Below are 23,027 nucleotides of genomic sequence, written 5' to 3'. Positions count from 1 at the left end.
ATGGTGACCAAAACCCAAAACCCAAATCACATTCCAAAGGCCAATGCAAACAATCATGCATTAATGTGCTCACAAAAGTGAAGATATTTGACTTCTTTTAGATCTAGTAGTAGTTGGTTCCTTCCACACAAACCCCGGACACATGACCCCCACCTCACCTCATTCTGCCTCCAGCCCCACCCCCACAAAGCCTCCTCTCTTCTTCTGGACAAGTTCCAGCCACGTCTGGAGGGCCTGGAACATGCGTTGATGTGTGTGATGTCATCCGCGCATGTTCGTCGGGGCTTTCCAAAACCCAGCCAAATGCCAGGTTTTGGAAAGTCCGTCTGGGAGCCTAGACAATCCTCTAAAAAGAGGACCTGTCCAGATTTTCCCGGATGTCTGGTAGCCCTAGCTAATGTATGAGAGACAGGCTAATTTTAAATTAGAAAAAGCAGAAGGATAGCAGAACACAATTCAGGCTTCTACAGCAGGATAAGTAAACACAGTAAAACGTCTTCACTTACTTTTCGGCTGCATTTTGTGATTCATCTCCTGGAAGGACAAATATTTTGGTTTTATAAAGAGGTATGACAAGAAGATTGTTCAAATTGAGCTAAAGAATGGCACCAGAGTAAGAAAAAGAAAGGAAGTCAGTGCCGTGCTATCACAGCTCAGCACCAAAAGTGAAGGTTTCATCCAAGCTATACATGCATAGGCTTCAGTCATGGGCATACATTAATGTCTTTAAGGCTCAGGTGTTTAGCGGGGAGGAGGACTGGTATTGGATATGCAAGAGATTTTTCCTTTATACTTCCTTGATAAATTAGACTGAATGCCAGCCAAAGCATCAACAATTGTAATGACATTTAGAGGGGCATTTTCAATAAGTTGTCCAAGTGATGTTTTGCTCATGACATTAAAAACCCCCATGATATATTAGGGCATTTGATTCCAATCCATCCGGACGTTAAGGCCCATAGGCTCTTCAGTATTGAGAGTATGGATCCAAAATAACTCACGTCGTAGTAGACACTGCATTCTACTACGTGTTAATTCAGGAATATGATCAATTGCAGAACATCTAAGATCTTTAAAAGTGTGGACATATTCTAAACAGTGTGCTACAATAGGGGCTTATAGTTTATTTGTACGAAGGCAACTTTTATGTTCAGTGATCCATACTCTCAATATTGAAGAGCCTATGGGCCTTAACATCCAGATGGATTGGAGTCAAATGCCCTAATTCTGAATGGAACAGGTTTTTCATCTTGGTAGATCATTTTTGTATTTCCACTCCTTTTTTCATCGGGGCGGGACTTATTTGACCTTCACTGCCATTGGCTGGTTCTCGCTGGTGTCAGGGATTTATTAGGTGTGGTTTCCTGCGGCCATGTTTGGGAGGCCACTTAGAAGCAGAGGAGTTACAAGTGGTTGGGTAAGCCAGCAGGAAAGTTTTTTGTTTTAGCTTCATTTCTTTACTATTCCAGTTTTTGAGCTGGGCTTTTGCACTATTCTTAGGAGCCTGCACATCCTGAAGCAGCCATTTCCGGCGAAATGCTGGGCACCGTGTCGATGTGACACGTGCTCTACATACCTACCTTCGTGTGGGATAAGTATATACAATCTTTCTTCTTCACGATTAAATAAAGTTGATAAGCAGCTGAGAGTGCTTTGAATATTCGATTTGTGTTTTCCCTGCATTGCTTAAGGCTTATAACATCTCCCAATGTGTAAGGTTTTTTATGCCAATGACGAGATTTACCCCTGGAGAATTTTCCCACATTTGTTTCACTCAATATGGTGTTTGTGTGTGTGTGTGTGTGTGGGGGGGGGGTGTTCTGAGATTTTTTTCCTTTACAGTCCTTTACATTGGTTTGGCTAAGATGTTTGTGAAGCCCTCGCATTGACAGGGAGCCTGTTATTTATTTCCACTTCTTCCTCTCTTTGGAGTGTGTTATTTAGTAGAAGGGAGTTGTTTGTAGTATTATATTGTCCTTCCACACTTGTGTTTGTTGATCTAACTCTTTCTATTAGCCATGCATTGGGTACTTAAAATAGGTTACTGGTATTTATGTACTGCTGGTATTGAAAAAAGTACCAGACCCAGTCCAGAAACAATTTTTCAGTAGGCCAGTGGATAGAATGGGTTGGCATGAGGCATTTCCTTTGTGTCCCCTGCTCATCACCCTTCACTCTCCCTACTCCCCTTCCCCTCCATACCCACCCTCCATACCTACCAGAATTACAAATAAATACTATCACTATCAGGGATCTCAAGTCCACCACTTGAAGACATCCTCAGCCTGACCCCCCTCCGCCTTGTGCTCTCACCTGTTGAGGCCAGCACCCCACGTATGCATAGTTCTTGAGCATGAACTGAGCACATGTAAGACCTGAGCATGTGTGGGGTTCCAGCGTTGGTAGCTGGGAGTGTTGCTTCTGACTGCCACAGAGTTTTGACAGCAGAGGGGATGAGAGTTGTGGCTAAAGATTTCTTTAACTGGCAGGGCATGGGGATCTCCACCAGCTATAGCAATGCCCAGGCTTGCCCTTGACTGCACACCTGGTGAGACCCTTTTGTAGTACCCAACAGCAAGTCCTATTGTACCACAAATTCCGTGGAGGGAAACCTTCTGCTGTAAGAAGTGTCTATCCTAGAGACCCCTTTCCCCTCCCTAGAGCCAACGGCTAACTTCATGATGGTAGTAATGAGGCTGTCTTTTGGACAAGGATGCTATCTTGTAGTAGAGTGATAAATCAGGAATGAAATGATGATGAGAACGCAGTTCCCCATATTAGCAGTTAACACATTACCAAGACAGAAGAGATTACTCGTCTTTAGAGGGTGATCAAATCTGGGGTTTTTAGTTTTGGCCAAAACCAAATGTGGAAATGAAATTAAATGCTCAGTTTTGGCTGCTAGGAAGCCGAAACTGAAACCCTTGGCCCCACAACTCCTGAAAGAAAGTGGGCCCCCATAGCCTTCTTGGCAGAGAATCACCTTCCCCTCTAACCACAAATGCCATCCTCCCGCTATACATAGGCCCTCCATGGGTCTACCTTGAAAGCCTTGGTGGTCTTATTGGAGAAGAAGCATCCCTAGTTGCTCTTGTCAATGCTGGCTCTGTAGTCAAAAAAGTAGCCATTTTAAGATTGGAACTGGCAAAGGCAGGAGCAACTGAGGCTCGCTCCTGCCATATGAAGACCACTAGACCCCAGGGACTCTGGGAGACCCTAAGGGATGGAGGGAGGGTGATGCTTGGGGTTGGGGGAAGAGAGGTTCAATTTCAGCTGAACATGCACTGGCATTTTCAGCCAAAATCAATGCATGATCAAATCAAATTTTGGATCGTTTTTGGTGTCAAAGCCAAAATTGAAATTCAGCTGGCCTCTACTCATCTTAGTCTGGATATTTCTCATTAGCTAGTAATCTGAAAGCAGTATAACAGCAAAAAGTGTAGATCAAATACCTGGAGGTGTTTTCTTGCACATTTTGTACAGTACGATAGTGACGGCCAAAAATAAGACAAGTCCCAGAGGAATGAAGACTGGTAAGATGATATCTGTCAATGGAAGAGAATTACATGAGTGGCACTTTTACATACATAGTGTAGCCATATGGAAATACAGGTACAGTACTATATTAATGGTGCATGTGTTTCCAATTACTAGTCCGTTTAATGCCTCCACTGGGTCAGACCCAAGGTCCATCGTGCCCAGCAGTCCGCTCATGCGGCGGCCCAACAGGTCCAGGACCTGTGCAGTATTCCTCTCTCTATACCCCTCTATCCCTTTTTCCAGCAGGAAATTGTCCAATCCTTTCTTGAACCCCTGTACCGTACTCTGCCCTATTACGCCCTCTGGAAGCGCATTCCAGGTGTCCACCACACGTTGGGTAAAGAAAAACTTCCTAGCATTCATTTTGAATCTGTCTCCTTCCAACTTTTCCGAATGCCCTCTTGTTCTTTTATGTTTTGAAAGTTTGAAGAATCTGTCCCTCTCTCTATGCCCTTCATGATCTTGTAAGTCTCTATCATGTCTCCTCTGAGTCTCTGCTTTTCCAGGGAGAAGAGCCCCAGTTTCTCCAACCTTTCAGTGTATGAAAAGTTTTCCATGCCTTTAATCATTCGTGTCGCTCTCCTCTGGACCCTCTCAAGTATTGCCATATCCTTCTTAAGGTATGGTGACCAATACTGGACACAGTACTCCAGGTTCGGGCGCACCATTGTCCGATACAATGGGAGGATGACTTTCTTCGTTCTTGTTGTAATACCCTTCTTGATAGTACCCAACATTCTGTTTGCTTTCTTTGAGGCTGCCGCACATTGCGCCGTTGGTTTCATTGTTGTATCCACCAACACTCCCAAGTCCTTTTTGAGGTTACTTTCCCCCAGAGCCAACCCCCCCCCCATTTTGTAGCTGAACATCGGGTTCTTTTTCCCTATATGCATGACCTTGCATTTCTCTATATTGAAGTTCATCTGCCATTTATTCGCCCACTCCTCCAATGTTGTCAGGTCTCTTTGCAGTTCTTCACATTCCCCTATAGTCTTAACCCTGCTACAGAGTTTAGTGTCATCTGCAGACTTTATAACCTCGCACTTGATCCCCTCTTCCAGGTCATTTATAAACACATTGAACATCTGCCAGCTGTCCTTGGACTCGACAATCCTGTGAGGCATTAATGGTGCCACACTACCAACGATCCCAGGTATAAGTTCTGCGTTAGTGTACCTAGAGAGGCCTGAGGTTTCATCATACTAGGTTTAAGTAAATTCATGTGAACACCACCATCTATATACCAAAAGACTAACCATGATTTTTTTTCTTCATAGGTGAACCTTTGTGAGATACTCCGAGGATTGACACTTTGTTTCTGATTCATTAACAATGATCCTATATATGAGGGTTGAATGAAAAGTGATGCCACCTCCTCCATAATTCATGAACAGATTGCAGTACTGATGTACCACGCATGTTCACTTTTCTTTGACATCTCTTCTTTCACACCAGTTGGCAAGAAGTGTAAGTGTGAAGGGGCTGTTTTGCTATTGCTTGTGAAATGGAAGCACGCAATGTGCTACGATAGATTTTCTCACTGTGGAAAGAGTTCCTCCATTGAAATTCACCACCAAATGCAGTTGTTTATGGTGATGACAAGTGTCGATGTGAGTTCTTTGCTGGGCCAAAAAATGTAAAGGGCTGATCTGTATGATCAAAAACAAAGCAGACAACCTGTGACAGCAATGGATGAGTCTCACATCAGAAAGGTTGACAAACTTGTAAGGATCACTCAAAGGGAAGTTGCTGACACACTTGCACTTCACAAGAATGTGCAGGTTATAACATTGATATTCTTGGATAGTGAAGGGTTTGTGCAAGATGGGTTCCTCGCATGCTGATTCCAGAAAAGAAAGCTTCGAGACCTGAGAACTGTCAGCAGATGTCCTGATAACGAGAATGAACGTGAGGAATTTTTCAAGATTATCATATGTCACAGGCTGTGACAATCATACTTATTGCCCAGGATCCAGTTACCTTACCAGAGAACCTGTTTCAGTTTAATTGCTTGGCATGGGGAAATATTGTAGTAAATGATCCTGAAGGGGAGAAATTGGTCCATATGGAGTTCCGCCTGGTGCCTGGTTCCTGGACATGTTAGAGGAGGGAGGTGGAAACCATAGAAGGGCCACTAGGGATGTACAAAGGTTGGAGGAGTCCCCCCACCCCCCGAGGATCATTATAAATATCTGATTGAATATCCTGTATCTGCCACCTATTTACGAGATCCTTGGGTTCTACCTGGCGAAGGAGGATGTTCTCAGTTGCTGTCACCTAGCCGCTCGGACAAATATATAAAGTAGATGGTGTATCAATTGTGGGGCCTGAAGTATTATTATGTGCCCCTGACTGTAATGGCAGTAATAGAAGCCTATTATGAACTGTGGGTCTGGGTCAAAATGTGCCAGCTCCTCCCATTGGTTACGGAGGCCAGTGGCTATACCCATGAGCATGAAATTGTACAATGATCCATTATGAGATTCCAAGCTGAATGGAATATGGGAAATACTGTGTCATGTCAATGTAGCTATACTCATATTACCCCCTTTCAAGTCACTTCATTGGCTCCCTATCCATTTTGGCATACAGTTTATACTCCTCCTACTGATCTACAAGTGTTTTTGCTCTGCAGCTCCTCAGTATCTCTCCTCTTTCATCTCTCACCACTTTCCCTACTCTGCTCATCGGATATCTCTCTTATCTGTACCCTTCTCCTCTATAGCCAACTCCAGACTCCGTCCCTTCTACCTTGCTGTACCATTTGCTTGGAACAAACTGCCTGACTCGATACTTCCTGCTCCGTCTCTGGTAGTATTGAAATCCAAACTCAAGGCTCACTTCTTTGAAGCTGCTTTCAATTCCAAACTCCAACCCACCTTCTAAGCCCCACTATCTGTCTTATCATTCCCTCTGTAATTCCCCCATCTGAGCACAGGGTATTGATGCACCTTCTTGTCCAGTTTGACTAGATTGCAAGCTCTTATGAGCAGGGACTGTCACTTCTGTGTTTTGATGTACAGCACTGCGCATGTCTAGCAGCACGATAGAAATGATGATTAGTGGTAGCAGTAAAGAATTCAGTGAGAAAGTTCAGCGACATGTGCCGGGATCATCATTATTCAGTATTGAAACATAGAAACATAGAAACAAAGAAATAGACGGCAGATAAGGGCCAAGGCCCATCTAGTCTGCCCACCTTAATGTCCCTCCCCTACCTTCGCCCTATGAATAGATCCCTCCCCTACCTTCGCCCTGTGAATAGATCCCATGTGACGATCCCATTTGGCCTTAAAATCTGGCACGCTGCTGGCCTCGATCACATGCATTGGAAGACTATTCCAGCGATCAATCACCCTTTCTGTGAAAAAGAATTTCCTGGTGTCAGCTCGTAGTTTCCCTCCCCTAATTTTCCACGGATGCCCTCTTGTTGTCGTGGGACCCTTGAAAAGGAAGATATCTTCCTCCGTCTCTATGCGGCCCGAGAGATATTTGAACGTCTCGATCATGTCCCCCCTCTCTCTGCGCTCCTCGAGTGAGTATAGCTGCAATTTGTTTAGCCGTTCCTCGTATGGGAGATCCTTGAGTCCCGAGACCATCCGGGTGGCCATTCTCTGAACCGACTCCAGTCTCAGCACATCCTTGCGATAATGCGGCCTCCAGAATTGCACACAGTATTCCAGATGGGGCCTCACCATGGATCTATACAGCGGCATAATGACTTCCGGCTTTCGGCTGACGAAACCCCTGCGTATGCAACCTATGACTTGTCTTGCTTTGGATGAAGCTTGCTCCACTTGATTGTCAGCCTTCATGTCCTCACTGACGATCACCCCTAGGTCACGTTCTGCTTCAGTTCTTGTTAGGATCTCTCCATTTAGGGTGTAAGTCTTGCATGGATTTTGGTTGCCCAGGTGCATAACTTTGCATTTTTTGGCATTGAAGTTGAGTTGCCAGGACCTAGACCAGCGCTCCAGTAGGAGTAGGTCGTGCATCATGTTGTCGGGCATTGAAACATCACCTATTGTGCATTTGCCCACTACATTACTTAGTTTGGCGTCATCGGCGAATAATGTTATTTTACCCCGAAGCCCTTCTGCCAAGTCCCTTATAAAGATGTTGAATAGGATTGGGCCCAAGACCGAGCCCTGCGGCACTCCACTGATCACCTCCGTCATTTCAGAGGGTGTGCCATTCACCACCACCCTCTGAAGCCTACCTCCAAGCCAGTTCCCAACCCATTTCGTCAATGTGTCACCTAATCCTATAGAACTCATCTTGCTCAGCAACCTGCGGTGTGGTATGCTATCGAATGCTTTGCTAAAGTCCAGGTACACGATGTCCAGGGACTCCCCAATATCTAGCTTCCCCGTCACCCAGTCAAAGAAGCTGATCAGGTTGGATTGGCACGATCTCCCTTTTGTAAATCCATGTTAATTGGGAGCACTAGGGCTAGGAAGCAGGGCATGATCAAAGGGTAGGCCAAGTAGGCACGTGCCTCGGGCCTGAAGAGTTCAGAGGGGTCCCGAACACTTCCTGCTCTGATGATGTCAGTGTACCTGCCTCCGTGCCCGGCTCCAGAAGTCCAAGTAGTACCTTCTCCATTATTCAGTGCAGCCAAACTCACAGTCTTCGAAAGGCAGTGGGATTTTGCATCAGAGGGAAGGCTTCCGGGTCAGCCGTGGCCAGTGTGTAGGAATCGCTGCACGCGGTGTTTTGAAGACTGTGAGTTTGGCTGCACTGAATAATGAAGAAAGAAGAAGAAGGTGCTACTTGGACTTCTGGAGCCGGGCCTAGAGGTACACTTTCGCAGGAGTGGTGGCATGGGGTGGGGCAGAGGCGAGGACAGGATAGGGCCTTGGAGGGGCAGGTCCAGGGGGTCCAGTGTACTTGGGTGCCTAGGGCCCACTGAAGAATTAATCCTGCCCTGCTAGGAAGCCTGACCCCCAAATGATACTGTTCCTAAAAGATGTTGGTCTATATGCTCTCCTGATAAATCATCAGCACTGTTTAGTTCTGTATTATGTTAATAGGTTGTGAACAAGTGAACATGAATATATTTATATTTTTTTAATATATTTATTCAATTTTCTATACCGTTCTCCCAAGGGAGCTCAGAACGGTTTATATTAATTTATTCAGATACTCAAGCATTTTTTCCCTGTCTGTCCTGGTGGGCTCACAATCTATCTAATGTACCTGGAGCAAGGGGGATATTAAGTGACTTCCCCAGGGTCACAAGGAGCAGCGTGGGTTTGAACCCACAACCTCAGGGTGCTGAGGCTGTAGCTTTAACCACTGTGCCACTGTTTGAGTTATGTCCTGAATTTGGTCCCCTCCACAAGAGACTGCAGGAATAGGTGCCCACTTTATGGGATACACAATGTTTTTGTTGTCTGTATGGGGATGTAGCCATTTAGTTTTGGGGGAAGGGGTCTCTCACCCAGAGATCCCAAAGGAAGTAGAAGCGATATATTTCATGATATGAGTATATGTTGAATAAAGGTGACATTTGGGGTTGTTCTATAATGCTCAGCTTTAAGTGTTATTATTGTGAATGATCAAATCTTCCCTGTAACGAGTGCACCATTAGAGGAACTAGTGGTCAGCAACTCCCGCCTTTCTTCAAGAGTCTCCGTCTACACATGATACATTATGATGATGATAACCCCTTTTAAAAGGAGTCCTGCCTAGCAAATTAATAACACATACTGTACATTTCTTTAAGCAGTGAACAAACATTTCTTCATCTGAACAGGCAGCAGCAGCACTAATGGCAAACAATCCCACGTTCTACCTGACCTCTCGGATCAGTAGGGCTGTGGGATATCCCGAAGGCAGGTGCACAATCTAGAGCAGTGGTCTTCCCTAATTTTTAAACTGGAGACACTTTGGATTCTAATGAGCCTACAGAAGAGTCACAACACTGCTGACATCCATCCCTAGATCCTACCGACATCCCAGCAGAATAGTGGGGCACCCCAAGGGGTCACTGTAGTGAACGTCACATAAAGGGTCCCTCCCAGGTACACATCTCACCATAACCCCTTATAATGTATGGGGAGCCCTCCAAAACTCACCTAAAACCAACTGTACCCAATTGTCTAGTACAGTAGGGTTTTGGTGGACTCACACTTTCCACCACAATAAAGTGGTTAGGGTAGGATTTGGGCTTGGGCCCCTTCTCTGGGGTCCACAGCATTAACCATCAGTCTACTCCAGATACCTGCTTGCTGCTCTGATATTACTGGCCATTACTTATGCTGCTGTCATAGAGACAGATATGTACTGTTTCATTAACATCTTTGGGAGGCTGGAGGGGATCAGTAACCTCTGGGGGATTGTGTGTATGTGTGTGTGTGTGTGTGGGGGGGGGGGGGGTATGCTTTCATGTCTTCAGTGGTCATCTAGTCAGCTTGGGCACCTTTTTGACCATTATTTGTTTCTAAAACAAACGTATAAATGGTGCTCTGGACGTTTGTGAAATGTTTGATTAATTATGGCTGTTAAACATCCAAGCCCTAAGCCTGCCCTATTCCCGCCCAAAACTTGCCTCTATCATGCCCCCCTTGAGATTTAGATGCACTGGAGGCGAACAACTGAGGAAAAATATCTAGAAAGTAGGTTTTGAAAATGGCGATTTAGAAATTTTGGTGATCCAAATGTCCAAATGCCACTGTATGCCATTTTTTGGACATTTCTGTGTTTTGGAAAATTATATTATGCTTTCATACACAGTTTGAAATATGATAAAATGCTTTCAAAATGGGATATGGTTGAAATCTCTTGGCAGGTACTATATTTCTACCATCTGCCTAGCATACATACACTTGATGCTATGCCAAGCAGTGTCCACCAAGTGTCACTGTTGCAGCCTTTTTGAAATCACAGTTGGAAGAAGCATCTCCAATGCAGATGAGTTACCAGACATGTCTCCAGATGATTAGTCAGTCTGGAACCTTACATATGAATCACTGTACTGCAGGTCACCCATACAGAATGAGTTTCAGTCTGGAGGTAATATCTGAATGACTGGCACAAACATTGTCTATTATCTTAAGGGAAGGGAAAGGGAATGGAGTTTTTATATACAGCTTGGAGAAGTTGTATTAAGCAGTTTACTAACAGGTACTCAAGCATTTTTTCCTCTGTCCTGGCAGGCTCACAGTTTATCTAATGTACCTGGGGCAGTGGAGGATTAAGGGCTAGATTCACTAACCGGGGCCAATTCCAGCAGGCCTGACCAATTCACAACAGCAAAATATTGAAATGAGGGCAATCGGAGGAACGCCCCCCTCTGACCGCACGGATCGCTAGTGTGCGATCCTGACGCATGCGCAGACCATCTGCTTTCCCTGCAGATGGTCTGCGCATGTGTTTTGTGTCCGTTTTCTTTTTTTTTACTGGTTTATTTTTTTCGGGCCCCGACTTTCCTGCTCTCCCAGGGAAGGGCTATCCCCGGTGGCAGCAGCCTCTTACCTTTCGCCGACACTGGCTTGTTGCTATCTCCTGTCAGCCGGTCATGCCCTGCTCTCTGCCGCCTTTCCTGAAGTGCGAGCCTGTGGGTTTAAAGCGGGGCTGCACTGTGATGTGCAACCCCGCTTTAAACCCGTGGGCTTGCACTGCAGGGAAGATGGCAAAGATCCAGAGCTCGGAGCAGAGAGGACATGGGGGAGAAAGCAAGGCTGGAAGATCGGGACTGGACAGGCTTCCACGTTCATATCTGTTTGTTGCTTACACCCTCTATAGGAAGTGGAAAACCCCCCCACCCCACTTTATGTTCTGAGACTGACAGCTAAGATCAGGCATGGCTGGAAGATCGGGGCAGAGCACAGGGCGGCAATGGAGTAGGAGAGTTGTCAGAGACGTGTGCGACTGGTCCCTAACAGTCGTTTCTTCTCATGATCGGCCAGCCCAGTCGGTTTCCCAAATTTGTTTGGTGAATCACGTCTCTGCCTACTTTGCATGCCGTTTCCCCTCATTTGCATGCACAGATTGGAAGTGGATCGCAGGAAAGGTTAGTGAATTGGGTCGGAGGGCAATCGGGTCGCAAACCGATTGGCACATGATCAGTTTGCTTAGTGAATCTAGCCCTAAGTGACTTGTCCAGGGTCCTAAGGAACAGTGCAGAGTTTGAACTCACAACCTCACATAAGGCTGTAGCTCCAATCACTACACTATACCACACTCCCACTCTAAGCCCCCTGACGTAGCAGTAGAACTGATGATAGATTAAGGTGCCCAGAGTTGAAAGGAAGCCTGGCCTTTTCTCTCACCCCAATCCTTGGTCCTTTCTTATTTCTCTCCCTCTCCCCTGCTTTCAAGACTCAAATCACTGATCTTAGCCAGTGCTTCTTAATCCAGTCCTCGAAGAATGCTCAGCCACTCAGGTTTTAGGGATATCCACAATGAAAATGCATGAAATACAGTGGCGTACCTAGCATATGTGACACCCGGGGCCCATCATTTTTTGACCCCCCCATCTATATGAAAAATATGATTTTTAGTAACAATCCACATATCACACAAGAGTGTACCTAGGAAAAGGCAGCATCTTAAACACTGCAGTGAGCATTAGAACACCAACACATACATTGTAAAACTAAACAAGCCAGATCCTGCACAGTCAATTGATCTTGTACAGTCGATGCTATCAGAAAGCCATGTCCCTTTCATACACATAGATAGATACACCCTTGCCCAATATGGAATAATCACAAACTAAAAATAGAAATATGTAGACAAAAGTTAAACTGAACTGCCAAGAAACCAGACTCTGCATACAATGCAACACCACAACACCACAAAAACAGTAATACATGTCCTCTAATACTGTGCAAAATATAAAGACAGTAGATGTAAATTTGAAAAAACTGATACATAACAATCACCACTTTACAAATTAACAAATAAAAATAAAACAAATAATAAGAAATAAGAAAATACCATTTTATTGGACTAATCCCCGTAAGCTCGGTCCCCATCCCCACAAACCACCTGATTCCTTCCACACAAGCCTTGAATTGTTTTATATTGAACTTATTATATTAAAGTATAAAAAGAAACAATATTCTGTACAATTGTCAATTTATAAATCAGCATCTTCTCCCCACTCTCTCTTCCCCATTTACCTTCAGCATTCTCAGCCCACTCTCTCTCCACTGTCCTTCAGTGCACGCACATAAAAACAAGCAAGTAATTTTATATCATTTTCATTCTATTCATTCATAGAAATTAAAGTCTAAATAATGCCAGTCACATAACAAAACATTGTTTTACAAAAATAATTCCCTGCACAGTCAAGCCTGAAAGGATTACTAGATGTCTTTAAGCAGCTCCCCTCCCTCCCTCCCCCTTACCTTCGTGGCCAAGTCAAAATGATCTACCAACAATAAAATTTTAAAAACACAAAGCACACTGTACGCAGAGAAAATGTTAATTATCATTTATATTCTGCGGGTTTTCAAAGAGGTCAAGGCAGATGACTTTATGCAATGTCACCTCAGTAACAACTATACAAAAATAGACAAATATACCCCCTCCGTTTTTACTAAACCTTGATAGTGTTTTTTAGCGCAGGGAGCTGCGCTGAATGCCCCACGCTGCTCTCGACGCTCATAGGCTCCCTGCGCTAAAAACCATTATTGCGGTTTAGTAAAAGAGGGCCATAGTGCAAAATATAGACAGCATATATAAATTCTCAAAACGGACACATTTTGATCACTAAATTGAAAACAAAATCATTTTTCCTACTTTGTTTGGTAATTTCATCAGTCTCTGGTTGCACTTTATTCTTCTGATTGTGCATCCAATATTTCTTCCCTTCTTTCAGCCTCCTGTATGCTTCCTCTCCTCCAGACCTCATTCCCTCCCCCAACTTTTTCTTTGTTTCATCCTGCCCCCTTCTTACTTTCTCTCTCCATGCCCCTTTCTTTCTCTATGTCTGTCTTTCTCTCTCTCTCTCTCTCTGTGCCTCATTTCTTTCACCCTGCCCCTTCTTTCTCTCTCTCTCCATGCCCCCTTTATTTCTCTATGTCTGTCTCTGTCTCTCCGTGCCCTATTTCTTTCTTTCTCTTTCCCCATGCTCCCTTTCTTTCTCTATGTTTGTCTTTCTCTCTCTCCGTGCCCCATTTCTTTCTTTCTTTCTTTCACTCTGCCCCCTTCTTTCTCTCTCCATGCCCCCTTTCTTTCTCTGTCTGTCTTTCTCTCTCTCTCCGTGCCCTATTTCTTTCTTTCTTTCACCCTGCCCCATTCTTTCTTTCTCTCTCCCCATGCCCCCTTTCTTTCTCTGTCTGTCTTTCTCTCTCTCTCTCCCCATGCCCCAGTTTTTTCTTCCTTTCTTTGTTTCACCCTGCCCCCTTCTTTCTTTATCTCTCCATGCCCCCTTTCTTTCTCTATTTGTCTTTCTCTCTCTCCGTGTCCCATTTCTTTCTTTCTCTCTCCATGCCCCCTTTCTTTCTCTATGTCTGTCTTTCTCTCTCTCCCCATGCCCCATTTCTTTCTTTTTTTCTTTGTTTCACCCTGCCCCCTTTCTTTCTTTCTGGCTCCCTGAACCCCCTTTCTTTCTTTCTTTCTCTCTGCCCTCCCCATGCCACCGCCATTGGGAAACATGCTGCTGCCAATGCCACCGGGGAAAGGCTGCCATTGGCCATCGGGAACAGGCCGGCATCGAGTTCACCCTGCTTCTCTTTCCCCACAGTGCCGACCAACTCTCGCCGCCCGACGTCAATTCTAACATCGGAGAGGACATTCTGGGCCTGCCAGGCAGCGATTGGCTGGCCCAGAACGTCCTCTCTGACATCAGAATTGACGTCGGGCGGCGAGAGTTGGTCGGCCCGTGGGGAACAGAAGCAGGGAGGGCGCCGGCCTGTTCCCGATGGCGGCAGTGGCAGCCTTTCCCTGGCGGCAGCCTATTCCCCAGTGAGTGGCCAGCTGTGCACCCCCTTGGGGCGTGCACCCGATGCAGATCTCCCCCCCCCCCGCCCCCCTTGGTACGCCACTGATGAGATATATTTGCTGTGCTGCCTCCTCAGTATGCAAATCTCCCTCATACATATTCACTGGGGATATCCTGAACAAAGCCAGTGAGCTATGTGCAGGCAGTGCAGTCACACAGGGTGCAAGGGAGACAGGGGCTCCAAAATTGTGCCCTATTCATTGCCTTGCCTGCTTGACTGAGAGGCAGTGAGTGGGATAGGAGCTCTAGGAGGCATGTTGCACGGGGTGCATTTCTGGCTCAGGACAGTCCTGATCATGAAAACTTGGCTGGCGTGTTGTGCCATGAGAGCTAGGTTGAAAAGCACTGATCTAAGCCACGGCAGGAGGAGATTGGCAATATCGCTTCATTCGGCTTTACCCTCTCTGTCTTGTGAGACCAGTCTAGCTTCACGTCATTTACAGTGCAAGGCTGAAATTGATGCCAAAATGGAAGGTGTTAAAGGCATGAAATGCTAGAGATTATGTAAGAATAGGAGGGAGAAGATCTGGAACTGGCAGGGGGAATGTTATTAGGAAGGAAAAAAAAGGAACTGATGGAGGACAAAGGAGACAGGAGAGGACCTGGAATTGGAAACAAATGCTTAATACCCGAACAAATTCATGTAAAACCGTTCTGAGTTCCCCTGGGAGAATGGTATATAAAATTGAATGAATTGAAAGAATACTTTGTGGTGACAGTCCTGCACATAAGAACATAAAAGTTACCATACTGAGACAGACAAAAGGTCTATTAAACCCAGTATCCTGTTTTCAATAGTGGGCAACCAGGTCACAAGTATCTGGCAAGATCCCAAGGAATAAAACTGATTTTATGCAGCTTATCCTAAGACTAAGCAGTGGATTTCCAGACATTCATCTTAATAATGGCTTATAGACTTCCGTTTAAGAAAATTATCCAAACCTTTTTTAAACCCTGCAAAGCTAACTGCTTTCACCACATTCTCCGGCAACAAATTCCAGAGTTTAATTACATGCTGAGTGAAGAAATATTTTCTCTGGCTTGTTTTAAATTTACCACTTAGTAATTTCATCATACCCCCCCCCCCCCCCCATTCCTAGCATTTTTGGAAAGAGTAAACAAGTGATTTGCATCTACCCCTTCCACTGCACTCAGTATTTTATAGACCTCAGTCATATCTCTCCTAAGCCGTCTCTTCTCCAGGCTGACAAGCCCTAGCCACTTTATCCTTTCCTCTTAGGGAAGTCATCCCATCCTTTTTATTATTTTTGTTGCCCTTCTCTGTATCTTTTCTAATTCCATACCTCCCTAACTATTCTAGAATGTGATCCTATTTTCTCAATATAGAAATGCAGAAGTAAAATTTTGACAGTTCTTTTAAAGGATTAAAACTCTGGTATTGGCTCATTTCATCTCTAAAAACCTGGAATTGGTCATCTGCTCTGTTGTGCCTGCACAAACAATAGCAACAAATTATTCTTTCTTGGTGAGGATTTGTAAAGGGGAAGATCCTCTCTCTACAAATTCGGGGATTTTTTCAAAAATTGTTCATTTTTTGTTTAGTGTTTTGCTTTAGTCTATTGCAAAAAGTATGATTTTCATGCATCTCACACATGATCAACTGCTTCTGTGAGTTGAAGGTGAGAAATTTAGGTAAAAAGATCCTTTTTTAAAAAAAATTATTTATAACTTTTCATTATTACATACCAAGTAAAACACTTGTACAGAAAGTGAGGTAGTAAGAATACAACTTCATAAAGTGTAAAACACATTACACCTTAATACAATTATAAAAGAAATAAGAAAACTATTTTTATAAACTAACTCACTCAAGTCCTCAACCTGTGATTCCAAGATTACACATAGGTGAAAAAATAAAGGGGAAAATAGAACAATATAGCAAGATAGGCTACAGATAGTACTGAGGTAGGAGCGGCTTCATTAACTATTGAGCACTTAATTTTCCTTCATCCAGTCGGGACATTGCCAAAATAGCACTTAACTGTTGAGGTTCAAAGAACACATATTTAACTGAGCGGTGGCAAATAATACACTTGCAAGGATGTCTTAAGTAAAATGTTGCCCCCAGTGAGGTGACCCCTGGTCTCAAAAGAAGAAATTCTCTACGACGTTTTTGAGTTTCTCTTGAAAGATCAGGAAACATTTGAATTTTACATCCAAGAAACTCTTTCTGTTTGTTTTTAAAGAACAACTTCAACAACCATATTTTATCAATTGAGAGAGCTACTGTTATTATCACCATAGATGGTATAGCAATATCTTGGTCTGACATTTCCAAGATTTCTGATACATTTAATGGTGCTTGATCAGTCATTTTTTTCTGTGTTTGACTCCCTTCTTTATTAGGCAAATAATACACTTGGGGAAAAGGTGGCAAATTTTCCTCTGGAACTTGGAGAATTTCAACCAGGTATCTCCTAAGCATTTCCCTAGGAGTTACCATTGCTAATCTTGGAAAATGAATTAATCTCAAATTATTGTTCTGTGCATTATTCTCAAGTAATTCTAGCTTCTTCTTAAGACTCACATTATCCTTAACTAGGGAGTGTTGGACTTGTTTAGTAAATGATAAATCCTGGTCAAGCTTTTGAACTAAGGATTTTGAAACAGTCAGGTCCTCTTTTAAAGCCTTAAGCTCCTTAGTATGTTGAATCAATATTGGAAATTGGGGCTAATAGTTTTTGTGAAGTTTGTAATTAAGTCCCATAAAGACTCCAGAGTCACTTGTGCTGGCTTATTCAAAATTACGAGTTTTTGCTGAGTGTAGAAATGCTCATCCTCAGAGGAATCGGGTTCTTGGCTTTGCTCCAGCTGGATATCTTCTCCCGTTGCTGAATCCACCCCGGTTTCTTCAGCAGAGACACCCTGAACCAGGGGTTCTGCCTCCAAGTTCTCCGATGGTGAGATTCTTGCCTCAGGGAAAAGTTCCTCCCCCATCTCCGGAGTTTCTTTTTCCCTGGGGTTGCGGCTCTTACGTCGGAGCTGAGCATAGTATCCGGCCCAGGAGAAACGACTCTGGTCTCGCCGTATCCAGGTGCTCTCAGCGGGCTACCCTCCGGCGTCGCAACTGCAGCTCCCTGCATCCTGTCTCTCCTCTTCGGCATCGATTGAGGTAAGGCACACAGGCCTTCAATAGTTGAAGAAAAATTCTCTGAGTGGAGCGGCTCAGATGTGTTCCTCTCAGCATTTCTGTGCCGTGGCCGTCTTAGAATCCTCTCCATTTTTATTTTTTAGGTATTTATATACCGCCTATCATGATTATCTAAGCATTATGCAATCAGGTACTTGAGCATTTTCGCTATCTGGGTGAATATTCCAGATTTTTTTGCATCTTATGGAGTGACTCTATTCTTCTGCACATCTTAGTCCACAAACTATTTGCGATTGGAAAGTATATGTGATATCAACTGAAAATGAGACAGAAGCATTCATGAAACTTTGCTTTACTATTTGAAAAACTGTATTAGTGATACAGTAGACGTTCAGTTATCTGGCACCCATAGGAATTGGTAGATGCCCGATAAATGTAGTTTCTGGTTGCTAACTTCTGTATATACAGTACTCAAATATAAACCAAAAATTTTGACCCAAAAAAATGGGCCAAAATTTAGGTCTTGATTTATATTTGAGCCCCCCCTCCCCTGAAGACCACTGTCGCTGCTGGCCTCCCACTCCAAACTCCCCTCCCCGAGGCCACCAGTGCTGCTATCCTCCATTACAACACCTCCACCCTGTGCCACCGGTGCTGCTGTTCTCCCTTCACGCCCAAGATGATCGGCTTCTGTCCATCTTCTCCCACCACTGACCGGCACTGTGCTTACCATATGCGTGCCAATACTGAAAGCGCTTGCCACCGATGTTCTAACTTGGGCCGCTTCGGGTCTCAGAGAGGGCGGGAGCTAGAAGGCCTTGAGCATGCACAGATGCTCAAGGCCCCAAAGCAGCTCAGCGTAGAACATTGGCAGCAGGTTGTTTCAGCACCGGCACATGTATGGTAAGCACAGTGCTGGTGAGTTGGGGGAGGAGGTGGAAAGCAGTGCCAATCATTTTGGGTGTGAAAGGAGGAGAGCAATGTCTGTGGCCTCGGGGGGGGGGAGGGAGTTGCAGTGGAGGATAGCAGCGCCGGTGGCCTTGGGTAGGGGGGATTTTTTCGCTGGTTGGTTGAATGCTGGTTAACTGGGATTCTGCTGTACTAGCTTTATAACAGGAACTGGGATGGGAGTGGTATGAACAGTTTTGGTTGCTAGTCACCTGAGAGAAATGAATGCATATCACATATTTGAAAATGCCTTTAAGCTTGCTATCTACATGGCACACGTGTATTTCATAATGGACAAGGAGGAATACATACTGAATGTCAATTGTTATAGGCAGATATAATAAAGATACAGATGCACTCACTAGAACCTGAGGGGAAAGAAGTAGTTTGTCCAGACTTGCTTCCAGATGTTGTAGAGCCTAATGGATCAAAGCAAATACAGATGTTTCAGTAAACTATTGCCTGGGTTAATGAAATCTTGTTCATTACTGTGGACAGATGCTAAGGGGGAAATTCATCATGCAGCACTAGGGCTTATCAAACGTTTAACGTGAATTAAGGGATAGCATGCGCTAACATTGTATTGCCTGTTTTATACTATGGGCTTTTAGTATGAATGTGCACTAATTCCCTTAACACACATTAAGGTGCATTAAGGTACTCAATGAATTCCTCCTTTAATATTACATGGTCAGTGGCAAAATCAAATGGCTCTGGGCTCTCAGACCATGCTGGAAGAAAGATCTTTGGGCCTGATATTCAAAGGATTTATGCTCCTTTGAGAGTTAGGCTCCTAAATTGGCTTCTCTGATAATTTATTAGGACTAAGGCCCGAATTCTGTATACAGGGTCCTAAACTTTGTGTGCAAATCAGTGTGCAGAGCTGAGTTGCACACACTGCTTGTTTAACAGATCAGTTGGTGCTGATAATTAGCAATTAACTCCAAATATTTGTTGCTAATGGGCACTCATTAGAAGTTACATGCACAGCTTGGTAGGTGCATTCTATAAAATGGTGTGCATCACTTCTAGTGCGAGGATATCAAAAGGGGATGTGGCCAGGGGAGGAGCATGTGCAGAGCATGGTCATTCCTAAAAGTCAGGTGGATTGTTATAGGATACGCCCATTCTGTGCACAATTTAGGCGCAGGTATGTAGGCTTGGTTTTCCTTTGCCTAAATGAGTGAGCCTAAAAGTTATGCCTCATAAGGCTTCTAAGCGTGATTCTATAGTTGGCAGGTGCCTTTTATAGAATCACACTTAGCGCCATTCTGATCGGCACCAATTTTTTAGGCACAATGTATAGAGTTAATATTCAAAATGATTTAAACAGCCAGAAATGACTTCCAGGCCATTTAAATTGCTTGTTCAGGGGGGCGCTGTTGAGCCCGATGAAGATGGCTGACTGAACATTCAGCTCCAGCAACCCTGATCATATTTTTTCTTCTCTGGCTGCTCTATTCTGGTGATTGCTATCTCCATCCAGATCCATCCGCACTTTTATATCATGGCTACCACCTCAAAAGGTAAAAGGCACAAACCTGACCCTCTATCTCCAGCAAAATCATCAACATCGGAGGCACCTGATAAAATGGAGGCTCCCTCCATGTCTGATTTATGGAATGCCATCAAAACGGTGCAGGACTTGATGACAGACACTAAAGATGCTATTTCTGAACTTAAAGATGACATTGCAACTATCCATACTGATTTGACTATTTTTAAGTCTAAAATAGCCGACTTGGAAATCAAAACAGCAACTGCAGATGCTAACATTAAAGCCTTACAGGGCCATGTGAAACGCACACTGGCCCTAGAAAAGGAAATGGAAGATGCGAGTAATCGCTCACGCCGGAATAATCTACGACTTTTGGGGGTCCCGGAGGGTCAGGAGGGTAATAACATGGTGGCATTTTTGGAGTCCTTCATCCCCAAACTATTGGATCTTCAATTTAAACATACCTTCGAAATCGAGCGTGCTCACCGCACACCATCTTCCCGAATGCCACGTGACCGCCGACCACGACCTATTGTCATGAGGATCCTCCGGTATCCGCAGGTCATTGAGATCCAGCAAAAGGCACGATCCGCGGCGCCTGTGCTCCACGAGGGCAACAAGATCTTGTTCCTGCCTGATCTTCATAAAAATACAGTGAAAGCCCGCCAGCAGCTTCTTGCCTTCAGACCGCAGCTAAAGCAGATGGGTGCCCGTTTCGGCCTGTTTTATCCGGCGCGAATGCGGGTCACACATCTTAATCAAACAAAAGATTACTCCGATCCCGAGCTCCTGGCCGCCTTTATAGAAGAACACTCACCGACACCGATAGACTCTGTGTGAGGCTTGACTCCCTTGTGCCTGTTGCCATGGTTACACACTGATTTTTACAGAGACTTTGAGTAACCTTAGGAAGATTTCAATGTGCTGCTGCCTTGCTGTGCTTTTGACCCCTTACTTTCGGCTTGGTTTCTACCCTTTCTCTCCTTATCTCCTACAAATCCTTTCTTGCACGGTAAGGAGCCTCACTCCTATATTTGGATTGCTCAGGTCTGTTCTCTCTATCAGTTTGTTTCCAGCGTGCTGCTTTGCTTGTTCATAAAAGTGTTTATTTCACTGTGTTTCTGACTCACATGTTTTAACTGGCTGCTTTTAATCAACCATTGTTTCTTTTAGGATGTTTACTTAGCTCTCACAATTAACCCTCTTGACCCTGCTGCTTATAAAATTCATAGAGCTCACCCAGGGCTTTTTTTTTACATAATCTATCTACACTGGTTGCTGGTATGGATTTCTGCTTGGCTATCTTTTTCCTGCTACTCCAGCCTTCCACAGCTAGTGCCTTTTGCCTTGTGCAATGGGCCTTCCTCTCACCATACCAGGTATGTCTCATTGCTATATATGCTTTTACTTTATTTGCATAATTGGGTTTACTTCTGCTTTTGCTTCCTCATTGACACTACATACAGCTCAATTCTTTTACCTCTTGATATCCAACACTAATCTAGATGCTCTAAAGCTCATGCAGATTATTTTATATTTTGTACAATGTCCTTATCTATAACCTCTTTAAATGTCAAAGGTCTTAACAATATGATCAAGAAGCGTAAAATATTATCTTATATTGATGATCTTAAATCTGATATCATTCTCCTACAAGAGACTCATCTCAATGACTCAGACTCAGCCAAGTTCATTAAACAGGGATTTTGCCCTCCTGTATTCTCTCCTGCATTGAATGGGAAGAATGGTGTCCTTACTTTAATAAGACAACACCCGTCCATTTCCCTTATTGCCAGCTCTCATGATACATATGGAAGATGGGTAAGTACCAAACTATCAATCTCCAATCGCAACCTGCGAATTATTAATATCTATGCACCAAATTTGGATTCCCCAGATTTCTTTCATAATTTAGCTAATCATATTTTACAGGACCCTGACACTCCTGTCATTGTTGGAGGAGACTTCAACCTTATCCTTGATCCATTGAAAGATAGAAAATCACATGCCATATATAAAAAACCTAAATCATGGTATGCCCTACATGATATTTTATCTCAGCTACAATTGACTGACCCCTGGAGGCTTCACCATAATGACTCTGACCAATATACCTTTTTTTCTGCCCCTCATTCCACCTATTCCAGGATTGATTATTTTCTAACCAGCTCCTCTCTCTTGCAATATATCACCGCTTCTCATATCCACTCCATTACAGTTTCTGACCATGCTGCTATCTCTATCACATGCTCTCATTTTTCTCTCTCACCTCGTAGCAAACAATGGAGGTTCAATTCCTTACTTCTGGCTGAGGCCCAGTTTTCAGACTGCATAACAGCTGCTATAGAAGAATTCTTTCAATTCAATATCCCCTCACACACCAACTGGACTAATACCTGGGATGCTTTCAAAGCTTACATACGGGGCACTATTATTCAGTTCACTACACGCCTTCACTCTTCTCGGAAACAATCACGACTGGATCTAGAAACCCGTATTCGTGAAGCTGAATCTCGCCACACTTCCGATATTTCTGATATTACAGCCTTGACGAACCTGCGCAACCTTAGACTCCAATACAATTCTTTGTTGAGCTCATCTGCTGCTAAATCGGTGTTCGCCCAATCTTCTACTTACTATGCGGACAATAATAAACCAGGTCATTTACTTGCGAATTACCTTAAAAAATCCCAGGATAAATCCACAATATCTTCTATCAAAGATGCAAATGATCAATTCCTCACGGACCCTACTGGCATTTCTTCCGCCTTTTATGATTTTTATCAGCATCTCTATTCCTCTGAAACCTCTCCCTCTGATGCCCATCTCAAATCGTTTCTATCTTTCCCTCACCCTTCTTTATCACCATTAGAGTCTACTTCACTTATCTCTGACTTTACTACCCAAGAAATTACAGATGCCGTTAATTCCATGTCCCCTAATAAATCTCCGGGACCGGACGGCCTTACTGT

At 44.1% G+C, this 23,027-nt stretch overlaps 1 protein-coding gene and 1 long non-coding RNA gene across 3 annotated transcripts in view; one reads left to right on the top strand and one right to left on the bottom strand.

Annotated features, from left to right (window-relative positions):
- LOC117365985 (cell wall protein DAN4-like) overlaps positions 1 to 23,027 on the bottom strand; it is a 143,237-nt gene that overhangs the window by 6,394 nt on the left and 113,816 nt on the right. Inside the window, exons 6-8 of the mRNA XM_033957004.1 lie at positions 18,920 to 18,976; positions 3,453 to 3,545; positions 507 to 534 (exon numbers count right to left, since the gene is read on the bottom strand). Coding sequence (XP_033812895.1) covers positions 507 to 534; positions 3,453 to 3,545; positions 18,920 to 18,976 — 178 coding nt within the window. The remainder of the gene's footprint in view (positions 1 to 506; positions 535 to 3,452; positions 3,546 to 18,919; positions 18,977 to 23,027) is intronic.
- On the top strand, positions 1,384 to 6,645 carry LOC117366002. Of its 2 annotated transcripts, XR_004540478.1 has the most exons (4): positions 1,384 to 1,417; positions 1,501 to 1,595; positions 4,602 to 4,693; positions 4,818 to 6,645. It is a non-coding gene; the product is annotated as an uncharacterized LOC117366002 (long non-coding RNA). The 2 variants fall into 2 exon arrangements; XR_004540477.1 differs by having other exon boundaries at positions 1,395 to 1,595.

Source organism: Geotrypetes seraphini, chromosome 1, assembly GCF_902459505.1.
Source record: "Geotrypetes seraphini chromosome 1, aGeoSer1.1, whole genome shotgun sequence".
NCBI classification, from domain to species: domain Eukaryota; kingdom Metazoa; phylum Chordata; class Amphibia; order Gymnophiona; family Dermophiidae; genus Geotrypetes; species Geotrypetes seraphini.
The sequence above is the reverse complement of the archived record's forward strand: the minus strand, read 5'-3'. Positions and strand labels throughout refer to the sequence as shown.